The sequence below is a fragment of the Poecilia latipinna genome, unplaced genomic scaffold (assembly GCF_001443285.1).
Source record: "Poecilia latipinna isolate Pla-1442-1.1 unplaced genomic scaffold, P_latipinna-1.0 Scaffold1000, whole genome shotgun sequence".
In the NCBI taxonomy this organism is placed as follows: domain Eukaryota; kingdom Metazoa; phylum Chordata; class Actinopteri; order Cyprinodontiformes; family Poeciliidae; genus Poecilia; species Poecilia latipinna.
The window spans coordinates 42,533-64,839 of record NW_015113616.1 but is presented as its reverse complement, the minus strand read 5'-3'; the positions used below and the strand labels follow the sequence as shown (position 1 = coordinate 64,839).

At 38.2% G+C, this 22,307-nt stretch overlaps 1 protein-coding gene across 2 annotated transcripts in view; it reads right to left on the bottom strand.

Moving 5' to 3' along the window:
* The window catches only part of LOC106958612 (glucocorticoid-induced transcript 1 protein-like), a 35,680-nt gene that overhangs the window by 9,945 nt on the left and 3,428 nt on the right, over nucleotides 1-22,307 (bottom strand). The window contains exons 3-6 of one of the 2 annotated variants that reach the window (XM_015050596.1): nucleotides 17,785-17,933; nucleotides 7,576-7,665; nucleotides 4,983-5,102; nucleotides 3,615-3,752 (exon numbers count right to left, since the gene is read on the bottom strand). In XM_015050596.1, coding sequence (XP_014906082.1) covers nucleotides 3,615-3,752; nucleotides 4,983-5,102; nucleotides 7,576-7,665; nucleotides 17,785-17,933 — 497 coding nt within the window. Of the gene's footprint in view, nucleotides 1-3,614; nucleotides 3,753-4,982; nucleotides 5,106-7,575; nucleotides 7,666-17,784; nucleotides 17,934-22,307 lie in introns of both variants that reach the window. The other variant, XM_015050595.1, reaches the window with a different exon arrangement.

The following is a 22,307-nucleotide window of genomic DNA, read 5'->3' as shown; positions in this document are numbered from 1 at the left end:
GTAAAAATAAATACAAGAAAATAATTTGTTTCTTGTCTTGAAACATTAAATGTACATTAAATTGGAATTATGTAAATATGTTCTTTAATTAAACACTGTAAAAGTGACTGTTCATCAGTGTCATTATAAAAATGATCAGAATAATTTCTATCAAATAAAAACATTGTGCTCTTTATTCAGAAATGCCCCAAAACAATTAAATAATCACATCAAAAGCTAGAAACTCTGTCTTTAGTAATTTCTTTGATTACCTAATATATTAATGTGTGTGAGAAAATGTGTCAATGACAGGAATTAATTTAAAATACTTTGTAGAACGGCACTTTGTGAAGTTCGGTCCATTTACTTGTATTAGCTTACTGGCACATATTCCACATTCAATATGGCGGACGCTGTGACGTATCGCAGCAACGGGCCGACCCGCTCCATGAGGCGTCTACGTATTTATGTCTATGGGAACTGTCTTGTTGCTCTAAAGGGAAGTTAAAACTTCACTCCATGAAGTGCGGTATCCTCTTTGCTTCTCTGTCGTCTTCGTAGCACATCAGTGACTTTTGAAAGAGAAGCAAACGCTACTCCGTCATGCAGCTCGGCTGAATGAAGCGCCTTTAAGGTGAAGCTTAAGGAGCTTTTCGAGTGTTTATATTTCAAAACAGAACCACATAGGGTGAATTTTGCATTTCAAATCGGACCAAGTCTGGACCGTTTCTCTTCACCGATATGGCCTCCATCTTTGTTTCTGAATCAATGGCTCCGCTTAGGGATGACCAGCGGCGCCACCTGCTGGTCGGCGGCCACGTTACAACACAAAGTATAAAAGCTGAATGTTCTTAAAGGTCCGGTTGTGCCAAAATGTATTGAGAAAACCCATTAAACTGTTAAAATAACAATAAACATCTGTTTGTTTCAGCATTCAGTAAGTGATTCTTAAAATTAAATAACAATCAACATATTTTCATAAAGGTCAGTCCATTTGGTGATTGTTTTTGTGTTTGTTTTTTTATTGCGATCAAAATCATAGATTTTGTGACGCTAAATTAGAAATATTTGTAAGGAATATTTATGATCTTTGCGCAAATGTATGATGTTAAATGTGACTTTTTATTAATTGCCGTACAACTTGACATCAAGTAAGGCTGATGGTGGGTTCACACCAAAACCGTTATGCTCGTCTGGTTTACATTCAAAGTCCATGTGGAGGCTCGTAGAGGCGCGTCAGACGCGTCAAAATCGCTGTAGCTGTTGTTTTTCGCTGCCGGCCTATTTGTTGGACGCACATGACGCATCAAAAGCTCCAAATGTGCCGGAACGGGCCCTTGATGCGCCTCCGCATGGACTTTGAATGTAAACCCGACGCGCAAAATGTGTTTGATGTGAATGCAACCTAAGGCAGCAGACACTCTTTTTAGCCAATGTTGAGAAAAATCTGCGGTTAAAATCTGAAAAAAATGTGGGGATCTGTTGATTTTGTGTGAATTTTGTGGATTTGTGTCACTGGAGGAACTTATTGATGTAATTTGAAGTCTAGAGGGCCACACAAAAGGCTAACGCGCCAGACTTGACACATGATCTCAGTGGACATTTTTAATTTACCAATTTGAAGTGGGAACTAATTTTAATCTAATAAATCGTTAATGGACATCCCAGGTGAGAAGTGACCTGTTAAAGTTTGTAAATGTGGTCAGACTGTCAAAGGAGGCAGAACTTCCTCAATTGGCCTTGATGAGTTCTTCGAGTACCGATGCCAACAGATGGAGGGACTTTCAGTGAAACGTCTCTCTCTTTGGATGACGTCACATTAAACTCAAAGTGCCATCTAAAACGCCCTAAATCTTAAAACATCTCCAACTAAAAGCCCTGTGATGTGTTTGTCTAAAGGGCAACTGCAGAAGCAAACAGCACACCAGATGGTACTTGAGAACAGCGTGATGTGAATTGTGTTGAGCTTTGGCTCAGCTGACTGAAAAGAGCGAGCAGAAGGAAGGCAGAGTGCACAGCAAGCTGTAAATCTGCAGGTTAGCGTGTGTTTGTTTGTGTGTTTAAGCCATGTGGGTGTGGAGCATCGCAGCCCTGCCAAGGTTTACAACCTCATATCAGGGCTGATTTACAGGCTTCTAAACAAGTGGACTCTCACGCTGTACAAATATGTGTAGAAACTGACTTTACAAGCTTGTTTTTGCACAAATGTAACGAATCCTAAGCATAACTAATAAGTTTAATAGCAGCTCCATGCCTTTTTTCAGTAAAGCTGTTAAAAAGGTTCTTAAATGTTTAGTTTATGCATTGATTACATTCTTAAAATGCAAAATGGAGATGATTCCTTCTGAGGTCCATGACAAAACCTATGCATATTTAATTACCAAATTAATAATTGACAAATGGAGCAAATGCAGAGCAGAGATCGGTATGCGTACGACTGAATTTACATGCACAATGGGGTGAAAAAGTATGTTCTCCTTATAGATTTCTTCTGTTTTTGCTTTTTTTTAATCACACTTTAATATTTCAGACCAGACAAATTTTAAATTTGGATGAAGATAACTTCATTAGGAAAAAGTAACAGTTAAAGCAATTAACTGAGATTAAACTACTTTTTTGAAGACATTTTAAAACAGTAGAAGAACAAAAGGTGTCCAGCTGTTTATTTACAACTTTAAGGCTTTATGTGCAATAAGTCATCTTTGCAGAACTTCACTTCCTTCCTTACTGACTGCTGGAAGCTCAAGGAACTGCCTGATTATGACACAACTCCATCTACAGCTGCAGTATGTAACTTTTATTAAAAAAAAAAATATATATATAAAAAAGAGATAATTCGTGAAAAAAATCAAACTCCTCTTGCCTTCCCCAAGTCCTATCAAGAAACAACCAATCAGAGCCAGGAGGAGGGTGTTAGCGCTGTCAATCACTCTTATTGTGGCGTTGCTCATCCCCATCTGTTCCTCCTCTCCTTCCTTTCTGTTATGAATGCTAAGGCTAGTTAGCATGGCTACAGATGTCGGCGAATAAACGGCAAGTTGTTTCTCCAGCGTTACCACATTTAGCAGTGAGTACATGAGGATGATTGACAGCGCTGAGACCCTCCTCCTGACTCTGATTGGTTGTTTTTGGTGTATTTCTTCAGACAGCAATAGCAGCTCAGGAAGGAGGTGGAGGAGATCGATGTTTTCACAGATTATTTGTCTTATAACAAACTGTCACAACATGGTGACAGTTTCAACAAATATGTAAAAAAATTATACATTTTATAACCCAAGACGCCGCTGCACATGCTCTTTTCCTTACAAACATACCCATCTCTGGTGTGGTTGTGGACTAAATATCTTTCAAATTGGACATTTCCTGTCGGGTTCATAACAGTTTGTAGAAAAGGACAAAAACAATGTGCAGATGCAGGGTTGAGTCACAACTTTGAGTTTTTCCCTCATGATTCAGGTCCTAAAAGTGGTCTCAAAATGCCATTTGCAGAATTTTTGTTTTGAATTGTGAGCATTCTTATTTAATGACTGAATTACAACAAATAAATTAGTCAGATAATAACCTTTACAGGACTTCACTGAGGTATAACAAGCAGTGAGCAGTAAATTATTGCACATGGCAGCCCGTTGCTGTACCTGCAGGCCGTGCTCCCAGTCGTCTCGTATGAAAACGTTTTCCAGCTCGTGGTTGATTCCCTCCACGCTGCTCGGCACTCTGCATATCAGCGACTTGGGCATCGGGTTTGACGTGAAAGTTGAAGAAGTTCCCTTGTGCTGGAAAGAAACATAACACTGTTTGAAGGTGGAGTAATGATTTAGACATCTTGAAATAAGACAAAAGTAACTTACAAGTAACGTCTCAGCACAATATTGCTATAATTTATTTAAAATTGATAAAGTTTATTTCCACTGGCTGATTATTTCACTTATAACATGAAAAAATGTTGTTAGAAAAAACAATGATCTACCAGTGGAAATAGTACTTTTTAGATCAATTTTAAAGGAATTATTGACTTAAACCAAGCTCCAATATTTAGCTTAAAAGTTACTTGTAAATTAATTTAGTCTTTTTTTCAAGTGCACTGAGATATTTTCACTAAAGAGACACGACTGGATGCAACCACAACACTGCAAAACACAAAATCTTACCAAGTATTTTGTCTAGTTTCTAATGCAAATGAGACAAAACAAACTTACAAGTAACTTTTCAGTGATTTAAGTAAATAATTCCTTCAAATTGATGAAAAAAAGAATTAATTATTTCCTTTATAAAATGGGAAAAATATCTTGTTATAAGTGAAATAATCTGTAGTACTTCTTAGTTAATATTAAGGGACTATTTAAGCAAATAAACCTCATATATCTTGCTGAAAAGTTACTTGTAAGTCAGTTTTGTCTCGAGATATTTGCACTAGAAACTAAACCAAAAATACTTGGTAAGATTTTGTGTTTTTGCAGAGAAGTAGTTTCAGTTAAACAGAACAGAGTTGTGGTCATAAGCATCAGTATTCATGCTGTGTTTGTGCAGCAGAACAGCATCTCTTTTCCTGGGTCTAATGAATGAGCTGCAGCTCAGAGGAAGACATGCCCAGACACATTTCCCTCCTCTGCCTCCGTTTGACCTCCAAGATCAACTTCTCGTGTTTAGGAAAAGTCAACTCAACTGCATGTTCAACACATAATAAATCATGATATTTAATTAACACACAAATCTAAACTACATAACACTAAATATAGATGTTGTTGGCTTGATGAAAGCTTAAATAAATATGGATTTAAAGGTATAAAATGTAGCTACACTGAACTGTTTACTCAGTTTTCTAATCTCCAGCAGCTGTTATAGGTTTGTAACCGTCCGTTTCGTTTGGATGTTTTCCTCCAAACTGCTAAGCTCCCTTATCATATCTGTGTGGCCTGTGTAAAATCTTGCACCACCAAGTTGAGTTAATGATAATGTTTTCCCCCTAACGGAGCATGACGGCGTGCGTGACATGAGAAGCCTACCTGTGATTGGCACGCGGCGCTGTGCTGCTGCGGCAGCTGCTGCAGGGAGCTCTGCTCCCTGTCTTTGCTCTGCCTGGTCACCTGCTTGCTGCGCTGCAGCTGCAGGCGCAGCTTAGCGATCTGCTGAAGGTGAAATAAGACGGAGACAGTAAACCAACAAGAAAAGCTGTGTTAAACGTCACACCGACTGCAGTTTCCTGGCCGATCACCGATTACTCATCTTTAACAAACCTGACCTGCAGACTCTGATTTTTGTCTGAAATGTTGCTAAATGTAGCAAGAAAGACGTTGAGTTGGCAACAGTGGGGTGACTATTGTTAACTGCAGACATGAGCAGGTGAGCCGGTCTGTTAGACAAACCTGCAGAAGAGGACAGTGGTTGGTTTTTAGACCTTTGCATGGAAGTATCAGCCGATCACCCAAAATAAAGAAAATCGGTGTCAATAAATTGGTGCCCAGTTCGTCACACGCATCCAAATATTTAGGATCAGTTAAAAATTTATTCTGCAACAGTTGATGTATAAATTACACATTTCTTTACTGCAGCTGCTTTTCTGTTAATGTTCAATAAAATCTTTGTTTTCTTATTCAAAACAATTATTTGCTTATTTGCATCTTTTAATGGTGTTTCCAATATTGTGTCAAAAAGGCTTAACTGGTTAAATGAATATTTTTTACCTGATTGCCAAAATAATCGTTTAACAAAATACGATGAGTGCTTTTGCATTCTTCTGAAAAGATTTACTAAAACAAACTCGACCTGAATGCAGCCCTGCCACCGCAACAAATTTTTCTGAACCAAAAATTTCTCCAGAAGTTACTGCAATAAACAGTAATGTTGTTTCGAGACAATTTTCAAGTAATATAATGGTAATAATGGCATAATAATGCAAGAACATACTAAAATAAACTTTAAAAATAAAACAAAATCAATAAACTTTAAATTCTAATGAACATTTAAAGCTATAACATTTTAAATATCCAAAATAAACAAACAAAACAACAGAAACAAATAAAATCAATTATTAAGTCTCTGTAAACAAAATTGTTTTTAAAAAAAGAGATAGTTGAGACCATAGTGAAGACTTCTATCATCCAGTTTTTGTAGAACAAGAGAGAAAAGAGAAAGACCACAAATCATTGATCTTGTTTAAATTTATCATGTGATTTATTGCTTATTGCAACATGAATAGTTGAATGTTGCTGCAACACTTCCAGAGTCAGTCTGCTGATGAAATGAGTTGGGTCAGTGGGTGTTGCTACATCTGGCCGAGTAAAAAAAAACAGGATACCCTTTGTAAGACTAACAGACACAGTTGTGCTGTGCAGACAAAGGTGTGGTTCTTCAGCGCAGATCTTGTACTCCAGGCAACACAGTCAACAAAGAGACGTGCTCCTTTCAGATGTCCTCCCACTCGTTAAATTGCAGAGGTTAGAGAGCAGGAATCCTGCTGCCTGCACTCGCTTAGTGGAAGCAGTCGATAATGACAAGTACAGGCAGCCCGGGTGTAATCTTAGTTGATGGGAAAAGAGAAATTTTCCTGGCTGTGCTGAGCTATTGATTTCTAGGCCAAGTTGTTCAGGGATTGTCTGCAGAACAGTGAATGCAACATTTTCCAGGCAGGTCAAGTTATAAAGTTAGAGGTGTGCTTAACGGTGATTTATGAAATAAGGGCAAGTCAGAGGCCAGAAGCTGCTGCAGATGCATTTCATAAAAGATTTCATAACTTGTTTTATACCTGCTGTGTTGCTCTGACAGTTTGCTTAATTACAGCTAAACTGGAGCTACTGCTGACTTCATGTACTGCAAAAACACAAAGTCTCACCAAGTATTTTCTATCTAGTTTCTTAGTGCACTTGAAATAAAACAAAGCTAACTGAATAGAAACTTTTCAACAAAACATATGAGCTTGGTTTAAGTAAATTATTCCTTATTTTTATCTAAAAAAGTTCTAGATCCACTGGCAGATTATTTCACTCATCAAATAGGAAAATGTTTTGCTATAAGTGAAATAATCCAGTGAAGTAGCACTTTTTCAGGAATTATTCGCTTAGACTGAGAAATATTGTGCTGAAAAGTTATTTGTAAGTCAGTTTTGTCTTACTAAGACCAAACATATTTGGTAAGAGTTTATATTTTTGCAGTGTGGAGCGAAGGTGGAGCTCTCTACAAAGAAAAAAAAAACAAAAAACGATCTGCTGATTTTAAAACGGGGAAAAAAGCAGCCCTCCTTCAGTGTGGATACTCAATACTGTCTGAAAAACAACAGTCCATGATGAGATACACACAGTGCAGCCGTGCGGAGAACAGAGCAGGGTAAATTTAGCCTGTGGTCTGGAGGCCTGGAGTCCATGTGGTCGGCCGGACGGCCTGCCAAGGCCAGCAGATAGACAGGAGTGGAAACCGACTTTAAGGAGGGTAATATTTAGGCTGACCTCAGACTCTGACAAATAAAAACACACTTTAAGTAAATGAAGAACCTCAAGAATGACAGAAACATTTTCTTTACCCAGCTGTGTGGATATAATGACGCGTTAGCTGTGAGCAGCAGCAGTGACCGGATCATCTGGGAGGTTGAAGAAGGGAAAGTACCTCTTTCAGATGATCTGCGCTCCCCCACGACGCTGATCGCTGGTGAGGACTTCCCAGTTCGGCAGCTTCGTCGATCCAGAGACCTGGAGTCTGAGAAAAATAAACAAAACAAAGTACATTACACGGCATCGAGTCAAAATTAAGAGTTTTTAAGACCTTTTTTAATACCAGCTTGAACGAAACTTAGGCTGACGAGACAATAAATATACAATATAAGTGACCCAGTGGCAAAAACAGTTGATACATTTGCACTAATTTACCTGTGATGGACGCTAAAAATAGCTAAGTAGCTAACTAGCAACCGTATATTAGCAGATGGTTACAAACCGCCTCTGCAGAAAAATCCTGCAAGAATAATTAAAAAGAACTGCAATAGTCCAGGCAAACAAAACTTAAGACCTGTGATTAACGTATTCAAGACCGACTTGCATGTTCTTAAATGAATTTAAGACATTTTAATGCTTAAATTCGTGAGTTTAAGACTTTTTAAGGATGTGCAGTCAGCTCATGTTATCAAAACTTCTTGCACATCTCTTGTTCCCACCAAGTTGCACCTTTTCTGCGGAACAGGCCGACAGATTTGAATACTTTGTGCAATTAAAAATGGGTGGAGTGCAAGTTTCTGCATCTGGGTGAAAGTAAACCAAAAGACTTGTTCACATTTGATTTAACTGCCTGTACATGAAATGCAAAATTCAAATACTCATAAACCCAAAGAACAAATGTTTGCAGCTGTTTGAAATCTACAGGAACACCACGAAAAACTCTGAAAATTGCGTAAAAGTGCAATACGTTTACCAATCATCTTAGAAATGTGGAACTTGTGTGTTATGTAGAATCATCACATATAGAGTGATCAAGTTTTTGTTACTCGTAATTTTTATAATTTATAGCTTATAGATAACAAAAACCCAAAATTCAGTGTCTCGGAAAATTAGAGTTGGAAACTCCTGGCGTCACTCCCTAATCAGCGAATTAACTCTAGAGACCTTAAGATTAAATTTAAATACAACTGCATTGTTTTTTTAACAGCTTTTCAACAATAACTTAGATATGCAATATTTTAATGAAAGTTGTGGATTTGTGCAGAAAATCTGCATTTTAAGTTTGTTTTTTGGTATAGAAAATAATTATTTTGTCCACTTTTCAGCAAAAAGAAGAGGTTGTGGATCCCCTTCTGGTCAGAAGTCTCCATTTAAGTAAAAGATTGGATATTTGTGGTTCTACTTACTATGAAAATAAAAAAGCAAGGATTAATGTGATTAATAACAGATGAATACTTTTGCTTTGCACCTAAAGTTTTGCATTTAAAGACTGTTTAATTTACCGTAATCATAAATAATCTCACCCAAAATATCTTAAACAGTGTTTCATCTGCGCGAACCACCAAATGTGGATCATTTTGAAAACCATTCTGAGGCCTCCAAATGGCCCACGCGCCACACTTTGCACTCCCCTGATTTAAGGCCTGAAACAGAAACTCCATTTCAACCAAAACTAAACTCCAAGAGTCTAAAATGTTCAGAAAAACCCATCTGAAAGCATTTAACAAGTGGTGTGTGTTTCAAAATAAAGCTGCATACCTGGAATCAATGAAAATAAGTACAGCAGTCCCTGAGGAAAAAATCTCTTAAACAAAAACTTTTTCCTTTTTTTCCCTATTGCGAAGCAGAGTTGCACCAAACTGTGTTGCAAGACACTGAGCTCACATATTTGTCTTCTGACGAGAAAAACACTCCAAACAAAATCCACACATTCAAAGAGCATTCATGCTTACTTGCCATGAAGACATCTCTGTTAGTTAAAGGTGACATAAAGTTTCCGTCTTTATGCTCTTTCACCTTCAGCATACAATCCAGAAATTATCCACCAATGCTGACTCTAGTTACAACTGCAGGCGTATCAAAGCTGAATGAGCCAAGCAATAAACGTTGAGATGTTTGTAGATGATTACAGAAAATCAGCTGATAAACGGGATTTCGTCCTAGAGAGCATAGAGATAGTTCTGTCTCGATGAACTCGCCTTTTCGACCTCTGCTGAAAGAAACGAGGCAACGGTTAAATTATGTAAATTAATGCAAAACCAGAAGCAGGGAGCGGATCTTTCATTGGCCTGCAGAAACCACATACTTCCCCCTGATTGTGTCTATCAGCAGCGGCTCCGCTCTGACAACACGAGCACAGCGGCGCAACACATCGTAAATGTCACCGCCTTCGCCCTGCCTTATGCCCGACTCCGCACAAACAACATCTTCTTTCTCTAAACAGCGCAGGGTGATATGGAATATCACCCTGCGAATAATGACGAACACCGATGGAGCTGTGTGAGCCGGCGCGCTGGCCACGGCTCCCCCAGAAAAGGACACACATTAAATGGATGCTTGTGCTCTCGTAAAAAGGGACCTCTGTGCTTGGCCGCGCTGGATGGCAGATGTGTAACTAGCCTTTAGCATTAACATTTCGTCCATGGCTTCTGGAATGACTTGTGCAGTTTGAAGTTTCTGCCAAACATTCAGGAACTGGAAGCTGCAGTCGAATCTGTTCTTAGCCGATGCAAATGGCTAGAAAGGGCACAGTGGCTTCACACAGTTCACTGCTGAGGAAAAAAATAAAGTTTCACTGGCAAACTGCATCAGAAATACAGCTTTAACACAAGGCATCTTTAAAACCTTTCATGATTTAAACAACTCTGAAAGCTAAAGATCTGAAGCATCTGTCTGGATTTACAATCTGCAAACTGGAGCCGCAAGTGGCTTTTAACAGCTGGTTCAAAATGTTAAGGAATCAACTAATGTTTTTAATACAAATCTGATAACAAATGTTGTTTAAAGCAGTTTTATCATGTAATAGATATTTCTTTCATGACAACAATCACACTAATATTACAAGATGCTGTTTTAATGTGAAGCATAGATGTATCTTTAAACTTTCTATGATTTAAACAACTTCAGTTGTTAAAGATTAGGTGCATATTTCTAGATATGCAAACTGCGGCTCTGGAGCCACAAGTGGCTTTTAATAACTGGCTTAAAATGATAAGGAATCAACTAATGCTTCTAATATAAATCTGATTACAGATGCTGTTTAAAGCAGTTTTTAATCATGTAATAAATATTTATTTCATGACAAAAATCACACTAATATTTCAAGCGGTGTATTAGATATATTTCTTGTTATTAAGTTGTAAACAATATATTTGCTGCAGTTGAATCAACGCAAATGGCTAGAAAGGCTTCACACTGCTGAGGAAAAACTAAAGTTTCACTGGCAAACTGAGTCTACTTTCATCAGAGATGCAGTTTTAATGCGAGACATAAATGTATCTTTTAAACCTTTTATGATCTGAACAACTTCAGTTGATTTGGTTCATATTTCTAGATATGCAACCTGAGCTTCTAGATCAGGGAGTCAAACTCATTTTCATTTTGGGCCAAATCAAGATCATGAATGCTCTTAAAGGGCCGGTATGTATGATAAAACCTGTTAAAATATCAATGAATTTTTAAAAATTAAACAATATTATTTAACATCTTTTCAGTCCCTTCAGGATTTCGTATTTCTGGCACTAATTTGGAAATATTTGCACTTATTTATGACGGTAAATGTGACTTTTATTAGTCGCTGTATAGATCTTGGACTTTAATCTCAGTTCAGTTAAAGCTGAAGCAGCCGTTTAGTACAAGTAAAAGTTTTTGACAATTTCTGAGAAAAATCTGCTGTAAACTCCCAATTATCTATTAGCGCAAAAAAGTGTGGGGATTTGTTGATTTTGAATGAATTTCCACAATAATTCTCAAGAAACTGGAGGTCAATTAATAATATCAAAATTATTTATTTGTGCATCTTTTATTCAGACTTTGTTCCATTTTATAGAATGTTTTTTTTTTAAATCAATTACTTGGGTCACATTTTTGGATTTCCTGCACACATAAAGCACAGCTGCGTGAGGTTTCACCAAAGTTTCCTATCAAAGCATCTGATCAGCTTCGATGTGAGAGGACAAAGTGCTAACGTGTTTATTGTAGCATGCGACAGTAACGGTTACATCATTCATTCATTCCCAAGCTTTTATTTAACATCTACATCAGTGGTGTCCAAACATTTTGCATCAAGGGCCAAAATTCCCACGTTGAAATTATTCAGGGCCAAAATTTCAATTAAAACACAAAAATATTGAAATGAATTTTTTCTCAATTACCTGCACAACAGACATTTGCCTAAATGTTTAATTATTTACCTTTTTGGGCTTGTTACTTTCCATTTTTTAAGTCTACGAAACATTTTTAAGCTTATTTCAAATGTAATTTTTTTGATATTACAGATTTTTTTTTAACTCAAAAATATTTATGCTTTGAGTAAAAACCTCCTTGATATTATTGGCACGACTTAATATAATAATGAAAAAAATACTCTAAAAACGTCTTTGTGTTGTTCTTAACATTTTCAGTTTTAGAAGACAAACTAAAAAAAAAGTACAAAAACTGTTGAATGGCCAAATTTGTGGCATTCTTGAATTTAAGGTCAGGGGCCACACAAAATTAATTCAAGGGCCACAAATCGCCCCCGGGCCACATTTTGGACACCCCTGATCTACATGATCCAGTTGACTCAGATTTACTACGTCAACAACAAAACCTTGGCAGATGACAAACAACTTCCTCATTCTGTCCCCAATAGAGTCCAAAATACCGATGATCAGAGAAAAGACTGAAGCCACTGTTTTAACCTGTTTTAGCAAAAATAATAAATAATGAAACAATGGACCCAATCTTACCAACCACATGACGTTTAATACGACATCAGTCATCTTTAGAACATTGCCAGGGTAAAGGGTTTCCTACCAACGCCTGGTCAAAAAGCTCACATGCTTTTAGTTTTAGTAGGTTAGATAATTGAGATGGTCTATAAAGCAGTCGCTGGAACTTATCCAAAATCCTGTCTGAGTCCTGACCAGGAAAAGAAATCAGTCAGAAAACCTGACAAGAGCAAAACCTGCTGGTTTCTTCAAACCAGAACCGAGAACATTATGGTTTACTGTAGCTTTCCTTCAGAGGCAGAACACTGCTGCGTCATTGTGTTAAATTTGTATTTATGTTATTCTTACATTTCTCTGTTCCTTAATTTCCATGTAAAAGACTTTGTGTATGTTTAAGTTTTTGACAGTAAACTTCGAGCAAAAAGAAACATTTCAACTTTTTAAACAACATGCCAGTGAAGTGAGAATGTTGTGAGGCTTTTGGTTCCATTGTTTGCATTTTTATTTAAATTAATAGACTTTGTTCTAAAAGAAGTCAAGCAGGCACATGTGGTAAAGCATGGCGTCTAAATCCCAATTCAATATGCTTCAAGGTGACCCGTTATGCTTCCTGGAACAGGATAGTACAAATCTATCAGCTATACAACATGTTCACTATATTATCTAAAGTCATTCTTAGATAATGTGATTTTATAGTGCTCCGCTGTGCACACTAAAATCACAGTTTAGGATCTCTCGTCCTTTAAATCCAAATAATCTGCTGCTGGCCACACCCTCAACTCAACTTCTACACTCGCACGTAAAAATGGCTGCAAACAGATGTGCAATTACACAACCGTACTTCTTTGAAAAGCAAAAGTGGATCCTCCTGCACAACTAACAATAATGCAGGAAGTGGTTTCTGGATGCCAACAAAGCCCTTGTCTTTTCCAGCAGCCATTGTACAGCGCATACAGCGGTAAAACCAGCTGACCTAACGTGCTGAAGCTTGGATGTGGTTGCTAGGTAACGGCAAAGTGCTAGTCAACTGTGACAATGACACCAAAAAACATCAACTTATTGCCAAAAAGATGGCTGGATGATTTTTTTAGGAGCAGTGGAAAACCATATGGAAGAATAAAAAAGTCAAAAATTGGTTCTCTTTAAACCAAATCTATCGGCTATACAACAACAGTAAACTCTTAGTCTAAATTACAAAAAAAATGTTTTGATAATTTTCTATTGACTACATTTCCACTCCCAACAGATTATCACAGACTGCCATTTTTATTCGCTCTGTTGAACCTGCAGCCTTAGCTTGGTGCCTTGTGAACAGGGAAGCGTGCCAGGTGTTGTGCCTGATAATGTAATGCTGCACAGATAAAACTCATAGCCTGCAGCTCACTTCCTATTGTGATTCCCACCCAAAGGGTTACATGCCGACAACATCCTCAAGAATCCAGCTCAGCTCCAAAGCAGGAAATAATGACTGGGCTTCAATTGAATCACAGTGGAATTTGGGCTGTTTTGTTTAGATTGCATGCCGAGACATGCATGCAGCGTCCTGCTGCTATCATTTAGTGGGAGTTTTTTAAAGGGTTGAGGAAAGCGTGACATGTTGGTTTAGCCACTAAATTGTTTATCTGAATGTTTTAAATTCACTTTTCTTTCTGGAAAGTAGTTGATTACCTGTAGTTTTGTGCATTGGTCTAAAAGACACATTCGTTTTTGAGAGAAAATGCCAAACTACTAACACATCCAAAACCAGGATTTTAGATTCATTACCAATTATACTACAACTTGTTGTTCAAAATAAACATTTTGACCTTAATCACACTTTCAGAAATTAGATTTCAGACATTCACAGGATTATGTAGATAAATTATTGGTGATTTTAAGGCATATTCCACTGTAACCATTTGGTTTACATTATTAAACCAAATCTAATCCTGAATGCACAAAGCTTTAAAAAACGGTAATGATTCTTTTAAGCCTAATAATTATTTGTGTCAACGTTGGCAGCAACAATTGACATCAAGCACTTGTTATAACCAGCAATGAGAAGGCCTGTCATTTTGCTGGACAATAAATTATCCCAGTAATTATTGCAATAAATGATAATATTGTTTTGAACCATTTTGAGGTAATATTATGGTAATAATTGCATAATAACGTATTCTCAAAAACGATAAACTTCTAATGAACATCTAACACAGGAACTGGAAAATATTCTAAATATCCAGCTGTAGGATTTCTCTCATCTTTGATAAAAGACCACAAGCCATTTTTCACGCTAGGTCTAGACTCGAGTTTTTGTTTTGGTTGTATTTACCCAGAATGCCCTACAATATGGTCCACTTCCTGCTTTTGGAGCGGTCTCCGGTCCGCCTGGCGTTCCAATGTTCATTTTAATTGCAATGAAACGTTTTTACCAGAGTTCGTTTTCTGGGTTTTCTGTGAGGACTTTGGTTTCTGTGTATGTATTTTGGTTCACTTAGACTCGTGTTGTTGCGTCTTGCCCTTGACTGCTTCCAGCCATCTCCAGCTCCCTCATCATTCCTTGTGTGTTTAGTCTCACCTGTGTCGTCTCTTGACCGCTGGACCCTTTACTCCTTCTTTGTCACTCTCTTACCTGTTGCCTCTGTTAACTGGTTTTTGGACATCATTAAACACATTTTCTCTCTTTACCCTGGATCTGACCGTGTTCATCCTCATCTCAACTAGAGCCGTAACGATTCCTCGAATGACTTCAGCACCTCGATTATTAAGATTCCTCAAGAAAAATTATCTGCCTTGAAGCTTCATCAAATTATGTTTTATTATTTAGAGCACCATGTTGTCATTATTATTGTTGCTCTGCGCTCTCATTTCTGCCTGTGAGTTGTTGACGAAAGCTAAGTGTTAGCGGCATAACGTCCAATTTTCAAGTTCAGTCTGGGAGGATTTTATTGATTTATGATAATGTCCTGGTTTTATCATTTTCAGGGACCAACAGACATCCTTAAATTGACTGCCGCGATGCCGGGTCAGAGCGAACGGTGGTGAAGAGCGCAGCGGGTGTACTTATACAGGCGAGTGGGATAAACTGAACACGGCAAGCTGCTCCTCTGTCATTGATGCTTAACGTAAGTGTAACGTTACGGACGAATGTGGCGGAGCGCATCGTGGCGTTACACACCTGGTAGATGAGTTTCTGTGTGTGGCAAGCGAAGGTGTGAAATCCCGTCGCTAACATGAACAGAAAACCTATAAATGGCTGGACAAGGTGAGAGTTCAGCTGTTAAACTCACTGAAGATGAATTACATAAACCAAAAACTGGAGTATAGTCTTTGGCTTTACCAATATTTCATTTGATCAAATTTATATTTGATTACTTGATTAATCGTCAGAATAACCAACAGAATACTCGATTACTAAAATAATCGTTTACAACAGCCTTAATCTCAACCTTCATGACATTTTTGGTCATTCACTCCACAAACCAACAGGACTTTCCAGACAAATGGACTGGGGTTCAATTAAAGCGGACTGAACACAACTGGTGTGAATGCACCCTTATTTAATGGACCACCACAATTGCAATAGTGTGTTTTTTTGACAAAGACTTGCATACATCTGTAGTGGAAACGCAGCTACTGACGATCTGTGGTTTGTGCTCACATATAACTAATAATGTAAAATGTCAGGCTACACAAACTGTTTGATCAGTCTGCCTTTCTTGTGTGTGAATTGGTGTGTCAGAGCTTTAATCTTCATACGGATTCTCTGTGCTCTGTAACCGCAGGGTCTAGGGCTTGCAGACATATCCTGGAAGCGTGATTAGCATATGTATGGACCCTCTGCTCCTCAACTCCCACACAAAAGGCAGGCAGCCATGAGGGCCAGGTGGTAAGCAGTGGGAATTCTCCTCGCCTCGCCTGGGGGACAGGTGCAAACAACTTCACCTCCATGCAGAGCTGCATTACAGCTCAAAGGAGAGGCCGTCTTGAGCTGGTGCAATGCAAAACAAAAAAGACCAGGGACCTTTTGTCTGCTGCTTTCTGCTGTCATCTTTTAAAAAAAGAGAGATGGGCTCAGGCAGAACTTGCAAACAGGAAGTGGTTATGACTATTCCTTAAGTGGGTTCGAGCTCCGACGAATCGCTCTGGGACTGTGATGTGCGACGGATTTTCTCACATTACGATTTTTACTGCCATAACAAATGTTTTCCATCATCCACAGCTCTGAGTCAGACTCTTATGAGCTCATCTCACCAGGACAGGACAGGCTCAACATCACCATGTGCCAAAAAGCATGAAGTCTATGAGATAACGGCGTGCCTAGATGTTTCTCTGCATTTTTACCCTCTCTTTGATAATTGTCAAGCTGATTTTCCATACTTTCCAGATCCAGACAGGAACCCTGTAATTAGATGTGTTTACTTTGCACATAGCCACTTCGAGAAACCTCACCAGCTCCCCCCTACCACTTCCTCAGAGAACAAACAAAGAAACGCAAGGCAATGAGGGGTAAAGAGACGAAGCCCATGTAAATTAGGCTTGGCGGTCTTCATTCAGTCACATGAAAGGCTTCTGTTAGCAATAGGGAGAGCTGCCCTCTTGCAAATCATACATATTCAATATTCTTTCATAACAAGCCCGCGACAAGCCCCGGTCCTTCAAAAATTAAACTCTTTCTGAAACTGGATAATCATGCGTGGGCTGCCAACCAACAGTGAGATCAGGGTAAATGTAAAACTGATGCATGGATATGGAGGATCAATGGCAACAAACACCAGAAAAAAAGACTAATCAATTCTGGCAGATCAATAAATTCTGAATTTTTTTTTGGTTGTCAGCCAATAATTTCGCAAAAATACTTTTGGATCATCCTCAACAAACTGCATCCAAATTTTTTGACAATTATGCTTTAGGTAGTCGGACAGGCGATCACTTTAGTTTTTTTGTCGTTTTATTTTTACAGTTGGGAGCAGCTAATTAGTTAGCATCTTAAAAGCTAAAGTAATACCTGTACTGTGAGCCCAAACACCAGAGGAGGAGGACGTTCAAACTTCCATCAATCATAATGACGATGAGCTCTTATCCCCTACTCCAACGTCTCTCTGCCACAACACTTACGAATTTCACTTATAACAAGACATTTTTCCCATCTTGTGACTTAATTTATCTGCCAGTGTAACTATCATTTTTTCATCAATATTTACTGAGAACAAGCTTCTGTATTTTCATGAAAAGTTGCTTTTAAGTTAGCTTGTCTTATTTCAAGTGTATTAAGACATTAACACTAAAAAAAAAAAAAAAATATTTGGCAAGATTTTGTGTTTTTGCAGTGACGGAATTGCATGCAAATGTAGAAAGTTATAAAAATCCTTGTATTATCTAAATAATTTTGGTAAAGTGTGGTGATAGTCTGTGATAGTCCCAGTAAACACCTGGTTTGAGCTGGACTCTGCTGTGGTCTGAGTGGTACCTACCTGTGTGGCTTTGTCTTTCATGCAGGAAGGGTACGGTGCGTGGGAGTCCCGAGGCCACTGGCCAGTGAGATAAGGTCCTGTGATGGCGTCCAAGGAAGACGCTCTCCGTATGGCACTGGAGCTACGCACCTGTAGTTTGGATCTTTCCGCTGTGAAGACGGAAACATTTTCCTTAACATACCATCTATATGCAACCCCAAACAACTTAAGCAAACCAATTTCTCAGTTGGTCCATGTGTGAGTGACGTTACTTCAGTTTTTCGTGTTTGCACTTAGGAATTTGACCTTGATCCCTTCTTGTTTTCAAAGATGTTGTTGAACCACATGAGTGAGAAAGGGAGAGAGAAAGAAAGGAGCTTGAAAGCAGAGAGAAATGCCAAAGGCTGAGCAGGAGTATCTCATGTTATGGGAGCAATCTGCTGTGACCTAGAGCAGTTAAGCACACACCACCCACATAAAGAGCTCATAAGCCACCACACTGCAATGCACATCAAAACTGCCTGCATCCACACAACAATCCTGCAGAGGCACGCAATGGAAGACCAAACAGGACACAACAAAACATGCAAATCCAAAGTAACCACTGGACTATCTGAGCCCGCAGTGAAACGTGTTCGTTAGCCTAAATGAAACCATTCAGGTGTGTAATTACTGCAATTAAGCTGCTTCGTTTTGACGTCAAATGCTGGAGGACGGAGTCATAGGTGAGAGATGTGTGCATTTGTTTTACTTCTTGCCAGAGGAGCCAAGGCAAAGGCCTTTCACACATACACAAAGCACACACAGACTAAACCATCTACATGAGGCGCCCCTTCCCTCGTGGAGCTGCACAGCCAGTCATTGTTGTTCTTTGTTCATAAAACACACAAGCCTACCCACCCAAAGGTATTGCCTAAGTAAGCTTACTGGGCTACAGTAAAATTCCCTGAAGCATTGCAGACAAGGGAAGCAGGCTAAATTTCCATCAATATTGATATAAGCGAAGCCATTGCTCCCTGAACTGGGATTGTGGTTATTTTCCATTCCCCCACTAACTCCCTCCTTCCCATTCACCAGACTACAATAATCTCCTTATGAGAAAAAAAGGAAACGGTGAAAGAAGTCGAGACATCAAAGAAGTCCATCTGCTGATTTCAGTAGTAAGAAAGCGGCGTTGAAGGAAACGCTTCATGTTGGATTTCCCTTCACAAGACATTTTAGATGTTTGGCTTTATTAACTGAGAGACAGAAGAAAATATAAAAACAAACATGCGGTCAGCAGTTTCCTGTGGGTTTTCACAAGGGTTCATCCTGACAACATCTGAAAACAAAATTCCCAGAACTTCGCTCGATCTGAGGATCGCAAAACAAAAACCAGCCAGCATTTAGATTCACGCTTCACCTGGGGTTACACACCTAACCCCAGGCATTTCCCAGACTTTATTATGACAGCAAAGTTGGGTTATGTTTATTCTTTTACTCCAGTGCTTTTCAAAGGGCTAGGGTTAGGGGTTAGCACATGCTAACATTATACTGAAGCTTTTTAATGCAGAACTTGGGCGTTACCTGTTGGTTGCTGGTCATTTTGTCCCTTTGTACCAAAATTTCCATTTACAAAATGGTGCTATAAGTAATACAAAGTTTTTAAACATGTACTGTACAAGTAAATATTTCAGTGTTTTCATGACCATTTATCCCCATAATTCATTAACTTAAAATAAACTGATATGCAGTCATTTAATGTATCCTTTCTCACTCAAATTAGCTCTAAAAAATGGCTAATTTTTGCTTTTTTACTTATTTCTCAATGTTTTTATGTCATTGTTTCTTTTACAAACAATGTCTGTTTTCCCAAACTAGCATTGGTGAAGCCAGTTTCTTTTTTTACAGTTGGTTTCGTTATGTATAAAAACATAATAAAAGTAAAGAAAATCCATCGCCACTCCCCTGTTTGAAGCACATAATTCCTTTCATTTTTACTCTGAAGAAGAGATTTCAGAGTTTCATTCAACAAAATTATCAAAAGGGTTTTCCCGATTCCTGCAGTCCAAGGAAGGAAAATTACAGATGAACATTGTTGTGTCGCCAACTGGCAATAAATTTTACATGATATTGCTAGATGCAAAAAAGTTAGCTAACTAGCTAGCAAGGGTAGATTAGAGGCTAATTAGCAGCAGCCACAATCAGCTCAAGTTACAGAACAACATAAAGATGTCTGCAGGCGACTCCAACGTTTACCTGACGGAAAAGATCCAGCAAGAAAATTAAATTACACCGAATGTAGGAAAGTAAATGCCACAACAAAATTTAAGACCTGACTAACATATTTAAGGCCAACTTACATTTAAAAAAAAAAACAAACTTAAGGACATTTTAAGGCCGTACTTTTAGATGCAGGAATTTAATAGTTTTTTAAGGATGCAGACACCTTGAGATGCATTTTCTAAAAAGGTAGTTCCTTTGATGACAAATCCTGCAAGTTTGAACATTAATTTTAAGTAGGAATGTCGCAACTAATTTTGCTGGACTATAAATTGCTCCAACAGTTACTGCGATAAACGATAACGTTGTTGGTTAGAGACTATTTTCAAGTAGTATAACGGTAATGACATAATCTTCAAAGATCAATAAACTTTAAATACTAAAGTTTTAAAGTTGGAAGACATTTTAAATATCCAAAACAAATAAACAAAACAAAAGAAACAACAAATAAAATGAATTATGAAGTCTCTTTAAACAAAACTGACCTTCAAAGAAATGGCGAGTTGATATCAAAACACCAGACTGAAGAATTTTATCATCCAGCTTTTGGTAGAAAGGGAAAACGCTAAATCATGCTAATGGAAATTATTGCATTTGTTTTATTCTATTATGTAATAAACTGATTTATTGCTTATTGCAACAGGCAAAAATATCAAGATGATATTGTGCATAACCAGCTAACATTTTGCTTGGTAAAGACAACATTTACACTAACAAATGAACCATTTATAAAATCCAGAAATTATTTACATTCAAGTAATAATGTTACTAGAACAGAGATAAAAACTAACTTCGACAGCTTAATTCAACAGAATCAGATACTTAGACCTTTAAATCTGTAAGTTTTAAGTTGAGCTGTTTCAGCAGAAGCAGCATTTTGGCTGTGAGCAGTAAGCAGTGTGGTGAAAAGACGTCATGCTGGTGAACCTAAAAGGTCACAACAAGTTAACATGAAACTGTCGATGCATCCAGAAAGCAGGACCGTCCTAATCCTCTGGACACAGAAAAGCCATAAAATCTGTGCCGATTGGCCTTTTGATTGTTTGGATTTGAGAATTCACATGCGTTTAGGAAAATCTAGCCTCCTCCATCACAACTGACACGAACAACCAGCTGGGGTTAGAGGTCATCTCTTTTGGAGGATTGAGGAATGTGAGGCATGCAGCTGGAGTAGGAAATCAACACCAAGAGCTAGCCGAACATGGCTAGCTCATATTCATCCTGCCTGGCAAAAGTGACTTCAGAGTTGTTATTGACGGGACTTTGCTTCCTGCACTGCATGGCAGGCTGGCCATCAAGGCTGGAGGTCATCCCGTTCAAAGAAACAAGGGATGGAAAGCACTTCACAAGCATAAAATCCCCCAGTTACACCACCATGACCTGCACTGAGAAAAGTGGAGAACCGTTTCAGCTAAAGGTAAGACTATAAGCTAATATGATTCGATTCAGAAACACTTTATGTATCCCAAAGGGAAAATAAATGTTGTCATAACTCATATCCAAGTATTCTCAAACAGTCACTGTGTTTGGTGAGGCTGTGGTCAGATGCCTCTGACTTAAGACTGTAACTGTATAACAGTTTTATGGCTGTCATAACATGCAAACAGCTAATTATCCAGGAATCAGAGATGGTATCTGACGTAGCCTGTCCTATATGGAGGTTCACACAGCAGGCAGATGTGAACCAAATCCACTTTTCCTGCCTGTAATGCAACTCATAACAGCTCCCACAAGTTTGAACCTGAAGTGATCTGTGCCACTGAACCGCCATCTTGGTAGGCAAAGCGTAGATGAACCATGGCTTAGAGACCAACAAAATTAAAGTAGAGTACTCAAAACTGTAATCGAGTAATAGATGCAATGTACATATATTCTTTATAAATTAGATAGGAACTAGGCAAGAGCTAGTTCTAAAGCTGCATTAACACCAAACGCGATTTGAGCGTCAGGAGCATCTGGTTTACATTCAAAGTCTGCATGAACAGACATCAAGGCCCAGCGCTGCGCCACTGAAGCGACGCACGTCGAGTGACTTAGTTTTTACAGCCTAACGTAATAAACTGCAAAAATTATAAAATGTATAATTTATAATGAAACAATAAATTGTGCCAGAAGTCACTGCGACAAACAATAATATTGTTGTTTTAAGACCATTTTCAAGTAATATATTGGCAATAAAATCATAACTGAACAGAAATTCTCAAAACTCAATAAACTTTAAATTCTAATAAACATTTAACACAGAAACTGGAAAACATTTTAAATATCCAAAAATAAATAAA